The sequence below is a fragment of the Tupaia chinensis genome, unplaced genomic scaffold (assembly GCF_000334495.1).
Source record: "Tupaia chinensis unplaced genomic scaffold, TupChi_1.0 Scaffold138491_1, whole genome shotgun sequence".
Classification (NCBI taxonomy): Eukaryota; Metazoa; Chordata; class Mammalia; order Scandentia; family Tupaiidae; genus Tupaia; species Tupaia belangeri.
The window spans coordinates 86,683-99,707 of NW_006198387.1; the positions used below are offsets into that span (position 1 = coordinate 86,683).

General features: G+C 45.0%; 1 protein-coding gene across 1 annotated transcript in view; it reads left to right on the top strand.

The window, feature by feature from the left end:
- GALNT12 (polypeptide N-acetylgalactosaminyltransferase 12) overlaps positions 1 to 3,943 on the top strand; it is a gene marked incomplete at its 5' end in the record, with an annotated part of 36,529 nt that extends 32,586 nt beyond the window's left edge. The window contains 2 exon segments of the mRNA XM_014592770.1: positions 1,734 to 1,880; positions 3,239 to 3,943. Coding sequence (XP_014448256.1) covers positions 1,734 to 1,880; positions 3,239 to 3,379 — 288 coding nt within the window.
- Positions 3,944 to 13,025: the final 9,082 nt, after the last annotated feature.

A 13,025-nucleotide genomic window follows, 5' to 3' on the forward strand; every position in this document is an offset into this window, starting at 1 on the left:
GCTGGCCTCTTGATATTTCATTGTGTGCCTGTATTGCTGTTTAGTTAACTGGTTAGCTGCCTCCCTGATTTTGCCATTATTAACAACCCTGCCACTGACCTCATTGATCAGAAAGAAGGAAGAAAAACCAGCACAAAGAGATCTACATTTTGGTTGATTTCCTTAGAGTGATTTTTGGCGTGGAAGTTCAAGTGTTGGTGCTTAGTGCCATATTGCGAAGGGGGAAATGGCCACAGCCGGACCCTGGTAGTTTTTTCAGAGTCAAGAGCTGTACTTCAGGCTAGATGGAGAGAAGCAGGCCTTCTAGGATCCCCAGACCGGACCCTTGAAGGATGCAGGAGATGAGAGAACGTTGGCTCTGGACCCTCAGAGCTTTCCTGTTCTAAATTTGGGCTGTCAGAAAAGCCATGACTTTTTAAAAAATGTTTTTCTGTGCAAAAATATGCTATGACTTTTCTGACGACTCAGTAGTTACCAGACACCCAGAGGCAAAGGGATGGAGATTCAGAAGCTTTCTTGTGATCTGGATTCACCCTGATTTCACTGGAATATTAAGCCTTTCTATTATCAATAGAAACTTTACTAATTTAGGCCCTTGCAGCCTTAAATTCATCAGGTTCTTTGATGAGTTTCAGAAAAATGTTCCTTAAAGGCGGACCAGCAGATGGCATAATGGTTAGAGCACTGGACTCCCACATAACCCACAGTGGTTTGAGTCCTGGACCAGGTAACTTAAGACTCACGCTGAGCACATGTGCACGCGTGCCCGAGATCCCAAGAGGAGAATGGAGGAGAAGGGATTGAGGCATGGCCATCCCCCCTGAGGGATTTCTTGCTTTCTGTCTCTCTGTTTATCTCTGCCTCTCTGGGGAGTGCATGCACCCTATAGCAAAAACCTCTCAAAAAAGGAAAGTGTTCCTCGAAGCTGTGGTACTCCACAAGTACTATTGGCATCACCTAGGAGCTTAGAAATGCAAATTCTTGGACCTATCCCAATCAGACTCTTGTTTTAACCAGCTTCTGGAAGATTCATTTGAGAAATACAGCTGGAGGTGCCTTACAAATAGCCCCGTATGTCAGAATCTCCTGGAAGGGAGGTGGAAGGTGGGTGGGGTGAATGTCTTGTCAAAAATGCAGACAGTACAGTTTCCTTGGCCTTATCTCAGCAGATTCCCTCCCTGGGGTAGTGCCAGGGACCAGTATTTTTAAGCATTGTATAGTAGTAGTGCCTGGGCACGCAGGAGCAGAACGACATTGCCTGACAAGAGCGAGGTCTTCCCAGCAGTGGTCACGTGGCTGCCACGTGCATAGCACTATATAGTTTCCAGCCACTGTCGTGTCCATTGCATTTGGGAGAAGGGGGAAAGGGAGACTGAGGCAAAGGAGAGAAAGTGGCTGGTGAAGGTGGCAGCGAGCCCCCAAGTGCTGGCGCCCAGCCTGGTTCTTTCCACAGGGTTTGGCACAGCGGGCAGGCGGTGAGCAGAACCAGGCCTGTGCTCACTGTCTAGCAAGCGGGACGCCCATGAGAAAGGGCACTGCGTTCACACTTGCATTAGAGGCCCATGAGTGCTGCGGGACACAGGGCAACCTGACAGGCCGTCACCAGACGGGCGAGTGCTTGTCCCCACCCATGGCCTGTGGCCCCGTTCTCAGTCTCGCCCACTGTTTTCTCTCTTTCTATGTTGGAGGGTAATGGACACGTGTTGGCTGCCCCACTCTTTTTATCTTTTCAGTTTTTTGAGTACACGTCCCAACATGAGATACGCTACAACACCCACCACCCAGAGGTCTGCGTGGCCGTGGAAGCAGGAGCTGATATTCTCATCATGCATCTCTGCCAGGAAACGGCCCCGGAGAATCAGAAGTTCATCCTGCAGGAGGTAAGGGAGCACCCTCCTTCCCTTCTTGCTGCTAGTCCTGGGGGCTGTAAGAAGGAACAAGAAAGTCAAACCTCTTGGGGCTCGTCCTAGCGGATCTCCAGGAGGGGACCAGTACAGGATGCTCTGGGAAACCAGGAAGGTCACAGTGAACAGAGGCAGTGGGGGTATTTAGGCACCATCAATTGTGTTTCCTTCTCCCTTCACCATTTACTCCCTTGCAGTGTTTTCTGCTGTACTTAGGCACACCATGCGCTGCCTGCCCTGGACTCTCATGGAGAGAGAAGCACTCACAAATGCATTCAAAGCTGAAATGGGGTTGAATTGAGTGGAACACATAGCCAAAGTATAAAGGAGTGAGGTTATGTCTACTAGAAGTCACCTCACTTCTCTGAGCCTCAGTTTTTCCAGCTCTGAAATGAATACAATAAGAGCATTACTCTAGTGAGGGTTAGATGTACACTCAGAAATATTTTTTGGAAACTCTAAAGCTCTGTAGAGATAATGTGATGTTATAACTAAGAAATAGACCTCTTCAAGATCATTCATTGTCTTGGGACCAGCAGATAGTGTAATGGTTATGTTGCTGGACTCCCATGTAGTCAACCATGGTTCGAGTCCCGGACCTGGTGGCTTAAAACTCATGCCAGGCACTTGCATTCCCAAAATCCCAAGGTGAGAATGGAGGAGAAGGGATTACAGTGTGGCCATGCCCCCTGGGGCGTGGTTTCTTGCTTTCTGTGTCTCTGTCTCTCCATCTCCGGCGAGAGCACATTTCCTAAAGCAAAAATCTCTCTAGGGGGAAAAAATAATTGTCTTTGGAGGCTTGGGAGTTGGCACGGTGTATAGCACCCCCTGCTGCTCACCATGACCTCTGACAGGTGAGGAACTCCAGCCAGGTGGCCAGTAACTGGCTCCTTCGCCCAGCTAGTCAGTGGGACTCCAGCCACATTTTCTGACTCGCCATTTAAATACATAAAAAAGAGATAACTAAGAGGGCCTTAGTTGATCTACAAGAAGTGAAAGAGATTAATAAAGGATCCTTTTTCCGATTTCCCTAAAGGAAATGAAAAGCAATAGGGATGAGATGTTGTATCTGACGGATCCCCAGAGCAGCCAGTAGGTGGCACCATCAGTCCTGAGAGACGCCAGCCTGGTGGTGCTTATTCCTGCCTGGTTCTCTGGACATAAGGGACAGCCCCGAGTTGCCATTTTGCTCTGAAGACAGTTACCCTACAATACATATTTCTGACATGATCAGAAAAAAAGTCACACTCTTCAAGAAACATTTTAAGAGAAAAGAGACTTTTCTGAGGAATCCCTAATTCTCGTAAATATTCAGCGTCTATTATCTTTTGTAGGATGGTTCTTTAATTCACCAACAGTCCAGGAAATGTGTCCAGGCTGCCAGGAAGGAATCGAGTGATAGTTTTGTACCCCTCTTACGAGACTGCACCAGCTCGGATCATCAGAAATGGTTCTTCAAGGAGCGCATGTTGTAAAGCGGAACTGTACCCAGGAGCCCATTGAAGGAGGTTGTGGGCCGTGGACTCTGTGCCCGTCAGAAACTTAGCTAAGGACAGCGACCACAGCCCACCAAAACCTGGAGTGCTCTATTTTTAGAAGGAAACCATATTGCCTTTTGTGAAAGTGTTGAATTTAGCAAAAATGTGAAAAGTTTTGTACTAATTTTGGAAACTTTCATAATGTCCCTAAATACCATATTTTCCATGGATGATCCTAAAAAGTTAACTCTTAGAACTCAGAGAATTAAAACCTTGTCATATTTTTCTATCAAGATGTGTATTCTCCAGTTGTGCCTTCTAGCCCCAGTGCAAACAAAGGTAAATGTTTTATTTTGGTATTTATAAGGATTCCCAGGTGTAAAGAGATTTGCACAAGTGGAAACCAGACGCAGGTGACGCGCTTTGCATAAACGGATAATACCTCACATGCTGGGTTCGAGTTTTCTCAGTAGGCAGAGACAGACACGAGAAACATTGTATTGGTTCCTACAGGATATTGACATATTTTAGATTTATTTAATAAAGAGTGCTTTTTGGTTATGTGTTGCCGCCGTTGTCAAAACTCTCTGATGCTCACTTTAGCCTAAGGACGCTAACCGAAGCTGAAATTGGAAGAAAAAAATTGATTTGCCAAGCTAACATCAACTTGAGAGTGAACTTCTGACAACTCCTTGCTGTATTGGGGCAGGCTGCTTTTAGTTATTACCACTGTGGCTTTGAAACACATTGTATCATTTTTAACGTTTATCACACAGTAGCCTCAGGGAGAAATTTCACATTCTATGTGCAGTTCATTTTTCACATTTGTTTATTGATACTATTTGGTCATTTCCATCACTGTTAGATTTTTGCAACATACACAGGAGCTGCTGCAGAAGGTTTTCTTAGTCATTCTGATTTGTAAATGATCCCAGATCAACTCTGAGATCTATCAACCCAATAAAGTCAATGTGAATAATTTTTTTTAAATGTGACAACACACAGATCTTTGTTTTGGTATCAGTCAAACAGGAGCAGTGAAGACACAGGTGCAATTAATTAAAAAGTATCAACTTGTGTTTCAGGTATATATATACAAACATTCATTCATACATAGACATACACATCCTCCTCTGTGAGAGATTCTGGCAGTGACCAGTTAGCAGTTCCCCAGAAACAACTCCAGTTGGCCTGACTAGGAAACATCTGCTGCATTTTAACTAGTCTGTCCTTCAACTCTTCATCTGTAAAATGGGATAATGAAGCCAAGCTCACAGGGTAGTTGTGAGGGTTCAGGAACACAGAGCCCCTGAGAGCTGAGCTCTGTCCTCAGTCAGTATGGGGTCATTCAACGTTAGCTCTGTTTTCATAAATGCAGTTTACAAAGTGTGAAGCACAATAAACATCAATAGGTGTTTATTCAAAAATAAGTGTGGGTGTGGTTCCTGACTTACAATGGTTTGACTTACAGGTTTTTTTTTTTAAAAAATTGCTACAGGGTATGTGTGCTGTCTGGAGAGATAGAGAGAGAGAAGGAGAGAGAGAGAGACAGAGACAGAGAGAGCAAGCACTCCCCCCTCCCCCCCCCCCCCCCAGGGTGAATGACCATGCCACACTCTCTTTTCTTCCATTCTGGGAGTATTTGACATCACACACATGCACCCGGTGTGCTTTTCAAGTCACCAAGTCCAGGACTTGAACTACAAAGTTGGCCATGTGAGTTCCAGCCACCTTAACCACCATGCCACTAGCTGGCCCTACGAGGTCGTGGGTCGTACAGTGTGCCTTTTGTGGCAAATTTCTTTATTCTGGTGGACAGGCTGATTCCAGAATGTCTCCCTGGTGACCAGGTGCCACTCTATTTCTAGACAGATGCCCCATAACTCTTGTTTCATCTGTGTCCAGTTTATTTACACCAAGGCAGCCACGCTCTAGGAGAGCTGTGACCTGGGAAGAAGTTCAGGTGTGCGGCTTCAGTGAGACCCAGAGCAGGCAGGGCAACAAAGCACATGACAAAACAGAAGCTGATCCCAGAGAGGGGAGGGCTGCTTACCAGTAGGAAGGGGAGGTCACCTGGGACATGCATACCCCACCAGTGGATCAGGAATAAGAGAGAGGGACCTAGGATCCAAAGCCTTTATTGGGTCCAGGTTTCCTGTGGAAAGCTAAGGGAAGTTCCAAATGGTGGGCTTTGAGGTTGACAGGTGGTCACTGTCGCTTATCTGTACAGCTTGTGTAGGGTAGGATGTTGTGGTCAGTGGGGCCAGTTAAGCTGAATCTCTATGTCCCATGGTGGTCACCAGGAAGCAGAAATATAGGAACCTGGGGTGGTGAGAGAAACTGATTTGAGGAACTGGGAGAGGCAGAGAACTGGAAAGTGTGTCACAGGAGACAGTCCTGGTTCTGCTCTGAGAATCTAACCTGCTTCATCAAGTATTTGGCTATTCTGAGTCTTGTAACCCTGAAGGGGAGGCAGGATAAAAGCTGCATCATGTCCTTTATCTACCAGTTTTCAAAATAATAAATTGGTTCTATAGTGTCCTATAAAGATGACCGATGAAGTTGCATGTATTTGGTATTTTAAATTTGTTAGTTAGCACATTTGATGCATTTAAAACCTGTATTCACAATAGATACCAAGACTATGTGAAATTATACAAACTCAGTATAGACTCTTTTCCTCATCTGACCATGCCACACTCTCTTTTCTTCCGTTCTTGTTTTGGGAGTATTTGGCATGCACACACATGCACCCGGTGTGTTTTTCAAGTCACCAGGTCCAGGACTTGAACTACAAAGTTGGTCTTGTGAGTTCCAGCCACCTTAACCACCATGCCACTAGCTGGCCCTAGAGGTCGTGCAGGTTTAAGTATGTGTATTGATTTCTTAGCCTTGTTTTTCAGTTACTTTTTAGCAGTTGCTTTAGGGCTTCCAGTATGCTCCCTGAATTTACCACAGTCGTCTTCATCTTGCTGTTGAGTTAATTCCAACACAATTTTCCAAGTGTGTACCACTATAGTTTTATTTCCTACCTTCTCCTTTGTGTTGTAATGGACATATATTGGGTGGTTGAATAAGTCATGATGGATTTTTCTGTTTTTCCGTGCAGAAATGTGGCATGACTTTTCCGACGACCCAATATATCTATATGTATGTTAGAAACTCAGCAATGGAGTGGTATAATTTTCACTTCAAACGGTGAAAGGAGAAATACAGCTGTTGCATTTACCCTACATTTTCTGTGCTCTGCATTATTGCCTGCGAATCCAAGTAACCCTTTGGTGTCATTTTCTTCCAGTGTAAGGAATTTCTTTAGTAGTTTAGCTAGATCAGTTTGTCACAGTCATTTTTTGTTTATTTGGGAATGATTTTGTTTTGCCTTCAGTTTTTGAAAGATAGTTTAGCTAGATACAGAATTTTTTTAATTAACAGGATTTGGTGTGTGTATTCTCTCTCAGCACTGTGAATCTGTGATAACACTACCTTAGAGCCCCCATTGTTTTGAATGAGAAATTGTCCATTAATCATGTTGTGACTTGTGTGTGATGAGTCATTTTTCTCTGGTTGCTGTTTATGGTTTTTCTCTTCATCTTTGTCTTTTGGCAGTTTGATTACAATAGGTCTTGATATCATCTGTGTGTGTTTATCATACTTAGGGTTCATTGAGCTTTTTGAAATGTAATTTAATGTTTTTTCTGTAATCTGGAAAGATTTTGGCGTTATTTCTTCCATTTTTTTCTGCCCCTTTGTTCTTCAGATTGAATCATTCTGTTGATTTGTCCTTAAATTCATGACCTCTGCTGTTTCACACCTGCTATTGAGTCTGTCTAGTCCTTTTTTCCTTTCAAAGGGATTGTACTTTTTCAACACTGAATATCCATTTGTGTCTTTCTTGTAATGTTTCTTTCTCTTTTGAAGTTCCTTATGTAATGATTCATTGTTAGCATATTTTCCTTTAATTCTTTGACTATAGTTTTTTTTTTAAGTCTTTGAATATATTTGTAGTGGCTGATTTGAAGCCTTCGTAATTTAGAAGATTAAAACAAGTATGCTATCTTTTTTTTTTTTTTTCTTGGAGAGGTTTTTGCTATAGGGCGTGTATGCTCACCAGAAAGACAGAGAGAGACAAAGGGACAAAAAGCGAGAAATCACTCCTCAGGAGGGATGGCCACACCATAGTCCCTTCTTCTCAATTCTCTTCTTGGGATCTTGGGCATGCACACACACGTGCCCGGTGTGAGTTTAAGTCACCAGGTCCGGGATTCGAACCTACGATCAATTACATGGGAGTCCAGCGACATAACCATTACATCAACTGCTGGTCTCAAAACAAGTATGTTACCTCACAGTTTTTGTAGGTTAGAAGTTGGGCGTGGCTTAGCTGGGTCTCTGCTCAGGGTCTCACTGGCTGCTGTCAGCCATGATTGTCTTCTCACCAGAGACTCAGGATTATCTTCCAAAATCACTGGTTGATGGATGATTAAGTTCTTTCAGACTACTAGCCTTCATCTTTAAAGCCACTTACCATTCCCTGTCTTGTAGTCCTCTTCACAGACTTGCTTGCTTCTTCAAGGCCAGTAGGAGAGTGTTTTTGTTTGTTTGTTTGCTTTTCAGAGGTTTTTGCAATATGGTACATGCGTTCACCAGAAAGACAGAGAGACAAAAAGCGAGAAATCACCCCCCAGGGGAGATGGCCACGCCGCAATGCCTTCTCCTCCATTCTCCTCTCAGGATCTTGGGCACATATGCACACATACCTAGCATGAGTTTAAGCCAGTGGGTCTGGGACTTGATCTGCTGGGAGTCCAGAGACATAGCCATTACACCAACTGCTGGTCCCAATAGGAGAGTGTTTTTTACTGATTCTTATGTCTTTTCAGGACTCACTTGATTAGATCGAACCCACCCAGGATAATTTCTCTTCTAGAATCTAAAAAGTTAACTGATTAGAGACTTTAGTCATACCCACACAATTCTTTCACTGGAGTAATATCCCATCATCATCACAGGAATTGACCACACTCCAGAGAGAGGCTTTCCACAAGGTTTGTGCATCAGACGTCATCTTGGAATTCTATCATAGGCCACCTCTGTCCCCAATAATTCATATCCTTCCCTGGGCAACATACAATCACTCCCGTCAGGATTTCTGGGTTTTCCTGTCATTTCTTCATCTCAATTCAAATCTTGTCAGATAAAAGTTCAAAATATGAATCAGGTCTAGGTCCATTTGAAGGTCCTGGGTATAATCCAGTAAGTACAGCCACTAAGGCACAATTTATTTTCACCTGTGGACCTGTAAAATTAGATAGGTGTCTGTCCCAATACTTCCGACATACAGTTGTGGGGTAGGCTTAGGGTTATAGTTATAGACACCTGGCTCAGAGCGGGGAACACGAGACAAAGGGAATCGTGGTTCAGTGATTTTTGAAATCCAGCCAGGCAAGTGTTTGACTTTTCTTGTTTAGGATTCAAGACTTGAATAATTCTCAGGTGCATTAAAAACTTGGGCTTAGGGGGACCAGCAGTTAGCATCGCTGGACTCCCATGTAGTTGACCATGGTTTGAGTCCTGGACCCAGTGGTTTAAACTCATGCCAGGCGTGTGTGCGTGCATGCCCAAGATCCCGAGAGGAGAATGGAGGAGAAGGGAATGTGGCGTGGCCATCTCCTCTGGGGGATGATTTCTCACTTTCTGTCTCTCTGTCTGTCTCTGTCTGGTGAGCGCACGCATCCTATAGCAAAAACCTCTCAAAAAACAAAAACAAAACAAACAAACAAACAAACTTGGGCTCAGGGATTTCCCTCCCTGCCACCAGATTCCTACCTAGCATTTGAGTAGATTTTTTTTTTTTTAATTTAGATTTTTGCTGTAGGGTGTGTGCACTCACTGGAGACACAGAGAGACAGTAAGTGAGAAATCACCTCCCAGGCGGATGACCACTCTGCAGTCCCTTCTCCATTCTCCTCTCGGGATCTTGGGCATGCACACATATGCACCCAGCATCAGTTTTAAGCCACAGGGTCTGGGACTTGAACCACATGGTCAACTACATAGGAGTCCAGTGACATAACCTTTATATCATCTACTGGTCCCAGGGAGATTCCATTTTGAACATTTATGTAAATGGCCAAGAAACTGAATCCTTTTTATTAGAATTATCTATTTAATTTAATTTACTATTATTATTTCTCAATTTGACAAGAGAGAGACAGTGAGAAAGAGAAGGAAAGTGAGAAAGCAAGCCACCAAGTCCAGGACTTGAACTGTGGTCTGCCATGTGAGAGTCCAGCGCATTAACCACCATGCCACCTGCACATCTGAAACTGAATCTTCACCATGTGAAAGCTCATACGTGAGTTGAGAAGAATTTAGGATTTTTCAAAGAATTATTTATTTAATTTTATTTGTCATTATTATGATTTCTTAGTTTGCTACAGAGTTCATACCCTCACTGGAGAGAAACAGATAGAAATGGAAAGAGAGTGAAAGTGAGATAACAAGCTGCCAAGTTCAGGACTTGAACTATGATCGGGTGTGTGGGAGTCCAGCACCTTAACCACCATGCCACATGCTAGACCCTGTTTAAAGTCTTTATGGGTCAAGTATCTGTTCAATTTCATGCATTGGCTAGCTTGCTGTTTCTCCTCTTATTAAAATTGTGCTTTTCACCTTTAACATGCCTGGTGACTTGTTACTAAGCAGATCCAGATTCATTAGGTCTAGGACCTGACTGCATGTTTCATAAGCTCTTACCTGGTGCCCCTGCTGCTAGTTCATGGATCGTACTTTGAGTAGCAAGAAGATAGTAAAGAGAATGAGAGGGAGAGAAGAAAGCCAGGCGGTTGTGGTTCCTTTGTGCGTGCACACACACACACACACACACACACACACTAGATGGTGGTGTCGGCTCAGGAAACAAGACAGTGCTTCTGCTGAGGCCAAGTCTATTGGTCTAAACAATCCTACTCTTAGCCCACTTACACAACCCTGCCAGTTACAGCATGACCGTTACAAGAGCCAGCCCCGCTTGGAGAGTACGGAGGTTCAGCTGATTTGTATCTCCAGGCATGCACATTTCTTTGGACAGTGTAAAGTCAGGGCAAGAACAGAGACAGTGCTCCAAGTGCAGAGCCGTTTGGGGACCAGACCTATGCCTCTAGGTACAGTTGTTTTGGCAGGACTCCGTTTTTGCCCATGCGCATGCTGCCCTCTTTCATTTCACTGGGGCAGGGGTGGGAGGTATTTCTTCATTTCCCCACTTTGAGATTCTTGCTATGCAGCCAGAGAGGCCCATAGTGACCAAATCAACTGCAGTTGCTCCATCCAGCCCTGATCCATCTTCAGAGTGCTTAAAGCCCATGGGACAGAGAGTTCTGTCTCAACTGCTGTGTCACGATTCCTCTCTGAGTCATCTCAGATCCTTTTTACGAGGCAAGGGTCAACGGAACAGATTGCTCATGAGAACGCTGAGATGGTTGTTTCAGCATCCTGTAAAGAGATTACCAGATGGGTGTGCCTCCTGGGCAGCTCTAGTTATGGCCTCCAGTGATTGCAAAGCGCCACTGGCTTCTAATCGTCAACTATTACAAAAGGACGCAAAGCACTAGGTAAGAGACATTGAAGGGACTTTGCAAGTCACATGCTCAACTATCTCCTATTACAGGAACCCTTTCTTCATGTTCCTGATGTTTGGCGAGTGACTCCAGCTGTCCACTGCCAGACAGGGGCAGCTCCCCAGTCGACAGCCATCTCATCCAGTTCTTGGTGGCTTCTTTATGAAACTGAAATTGGGCTGTAGCTTCTCTTATTGGCTTGGATCCCCTCTGAGACCACCCAGTGTGTTAGCTACCTCTGCCCCAGGACAGCCCCTCAGAGAGTCAGAGACAGAGGACATGTCCCTGGACCTCTCCTGATTCAGCCCATCATTGACAGATGTGGTTTTCACCAGGGTTCTGGGAGGGAGTGAAGACAGATGTTTGCATGAGATCAGCTGCATTTGCTCAAAGGTCAAGACTCCCATCTGCATCTCTACAAAGAGAGATGCTATGAGGACAGATGAGGCTAACCCAGGTGTTGTGAGGTGATAAAATGGCATTGATAGGCTGTGTGGGGAGAGAGGCTGTGTGTGTGTGTGTGTGTGTGTGTGTGTGTGTGTGTGTGAAAGAGAGCGAGAGAAGGGGAACCAGCAGTTAGTGTAATGGCTATGTCGCTGGACTCCCACGTAGTCGACCGCGGTTTGCGTCCTGGATCTGGTGACTTAAAACTCACGCCGGGCGTGTGTGCGTGTGTGCCCAAGATCCCGAGAGGAGAATGGAAAAGGGATTGCGGCGTGACCATCCCCCCTGGGGGGTGATTTCTTGCTTTCTGTCTCTATGTCTCTCTCTGTCTGTTTGGCGAGCGCACACACCCTACAGCGAAAACCTCTCCAAAAAAAAAAGAGCGAGAGAAGAACAAGAAAAACAATGTACTCCTTTGATTAAAATGATCTTTAAAAATTTTATGCGAGTTTGGGGCCGACAGGTGGCGTGGTGGTTAGGGGCGCTGGACTCCCACGTGGCCAACCATGGCTCAAGTCCTGGACCTGGCTGGCGGCTTACCTTCTCACTCTCTCTCTCTCTCATGTGCACGTGCTCTGTCCCTCTCTGGTCAAATTAAAAATAAATAAATAGTTAAAAATATTCTGAGCCTGAGATAACTTGTATTTGTAGGAAAGGGAAATGAGGAAACATCTAGGCTTGACTTCACTTGGCATGATGGATTCAAAGAGGTTGGGATTTGTAACCAGCAGATGGTTATGTTGCTGGACTCCCACGTAATTGACTGAGGTTCAAGTCCCAGACCCAGTGGCTTAAAACTCACGCTGGGAATGTGTGCATGGGTGCTTAAAATCCTGAGAGGAGAATGGAGGAGGAGGGATTGCAGTGTGGCCATCTCCCTGTGGAGGTGGTGATTTCTTGCTTTCTGCCTCTCTGGTGAGCTCACGTGCCCTATAACATAAAATCTCTCTTAAAAAAAGGAAAGAAAGGAAAAAGAAAGAAAGAAAGAAAGAAAAAGAAAGAAAGAAAGAAAGAAAGAAAGAAAGAAAGAAAGAAAGAAAGAAAGAAAGAAAGAAAGAGAAAAAGAAATAGAAAGGAAGGAAGGAAGGAAGGAAGGAAGGAAGGAAGGAAGGAAGGAAGGAAAGAGGTTGGAATTTGCAGTACGATACAACTTGATAGGAATTCTGTGTGGTCACTGAGACTTTGGGCAAGTTACTTAACCGTGCGGAGTCATTATCCTCTTCTGTAAAATAGGGGCAGTGCTAATACCTACCTCAAAGAGCATCTTGAGGGTTAAGTGAGGGGTCTGAGCAAGGCTGGGAGCCCAGAGCACCAGCCAAAATTGTTGCTCAGGGACTTGCTGAGGAGACCAGATGCCGGCCAGACCACGATTCTGAGTTGTAGAATCCCAGAGATATCCTGGGGGCAGAGCAGCCCTTGGAAAGAGCAGGAGCACCTCGCCTCGCCCACAGAATGGCCAGTCAGAGAAGCGGTGGGTACCGGGCTGTTTGCTGCCTGTGGGGCAAACAAAAGAAGTCCAGGGAGGCCTCAAGCCCCCTGCTCTCTCCACCTGCAGGGAAATTCATTTTCAGCTCTTCTCTCCT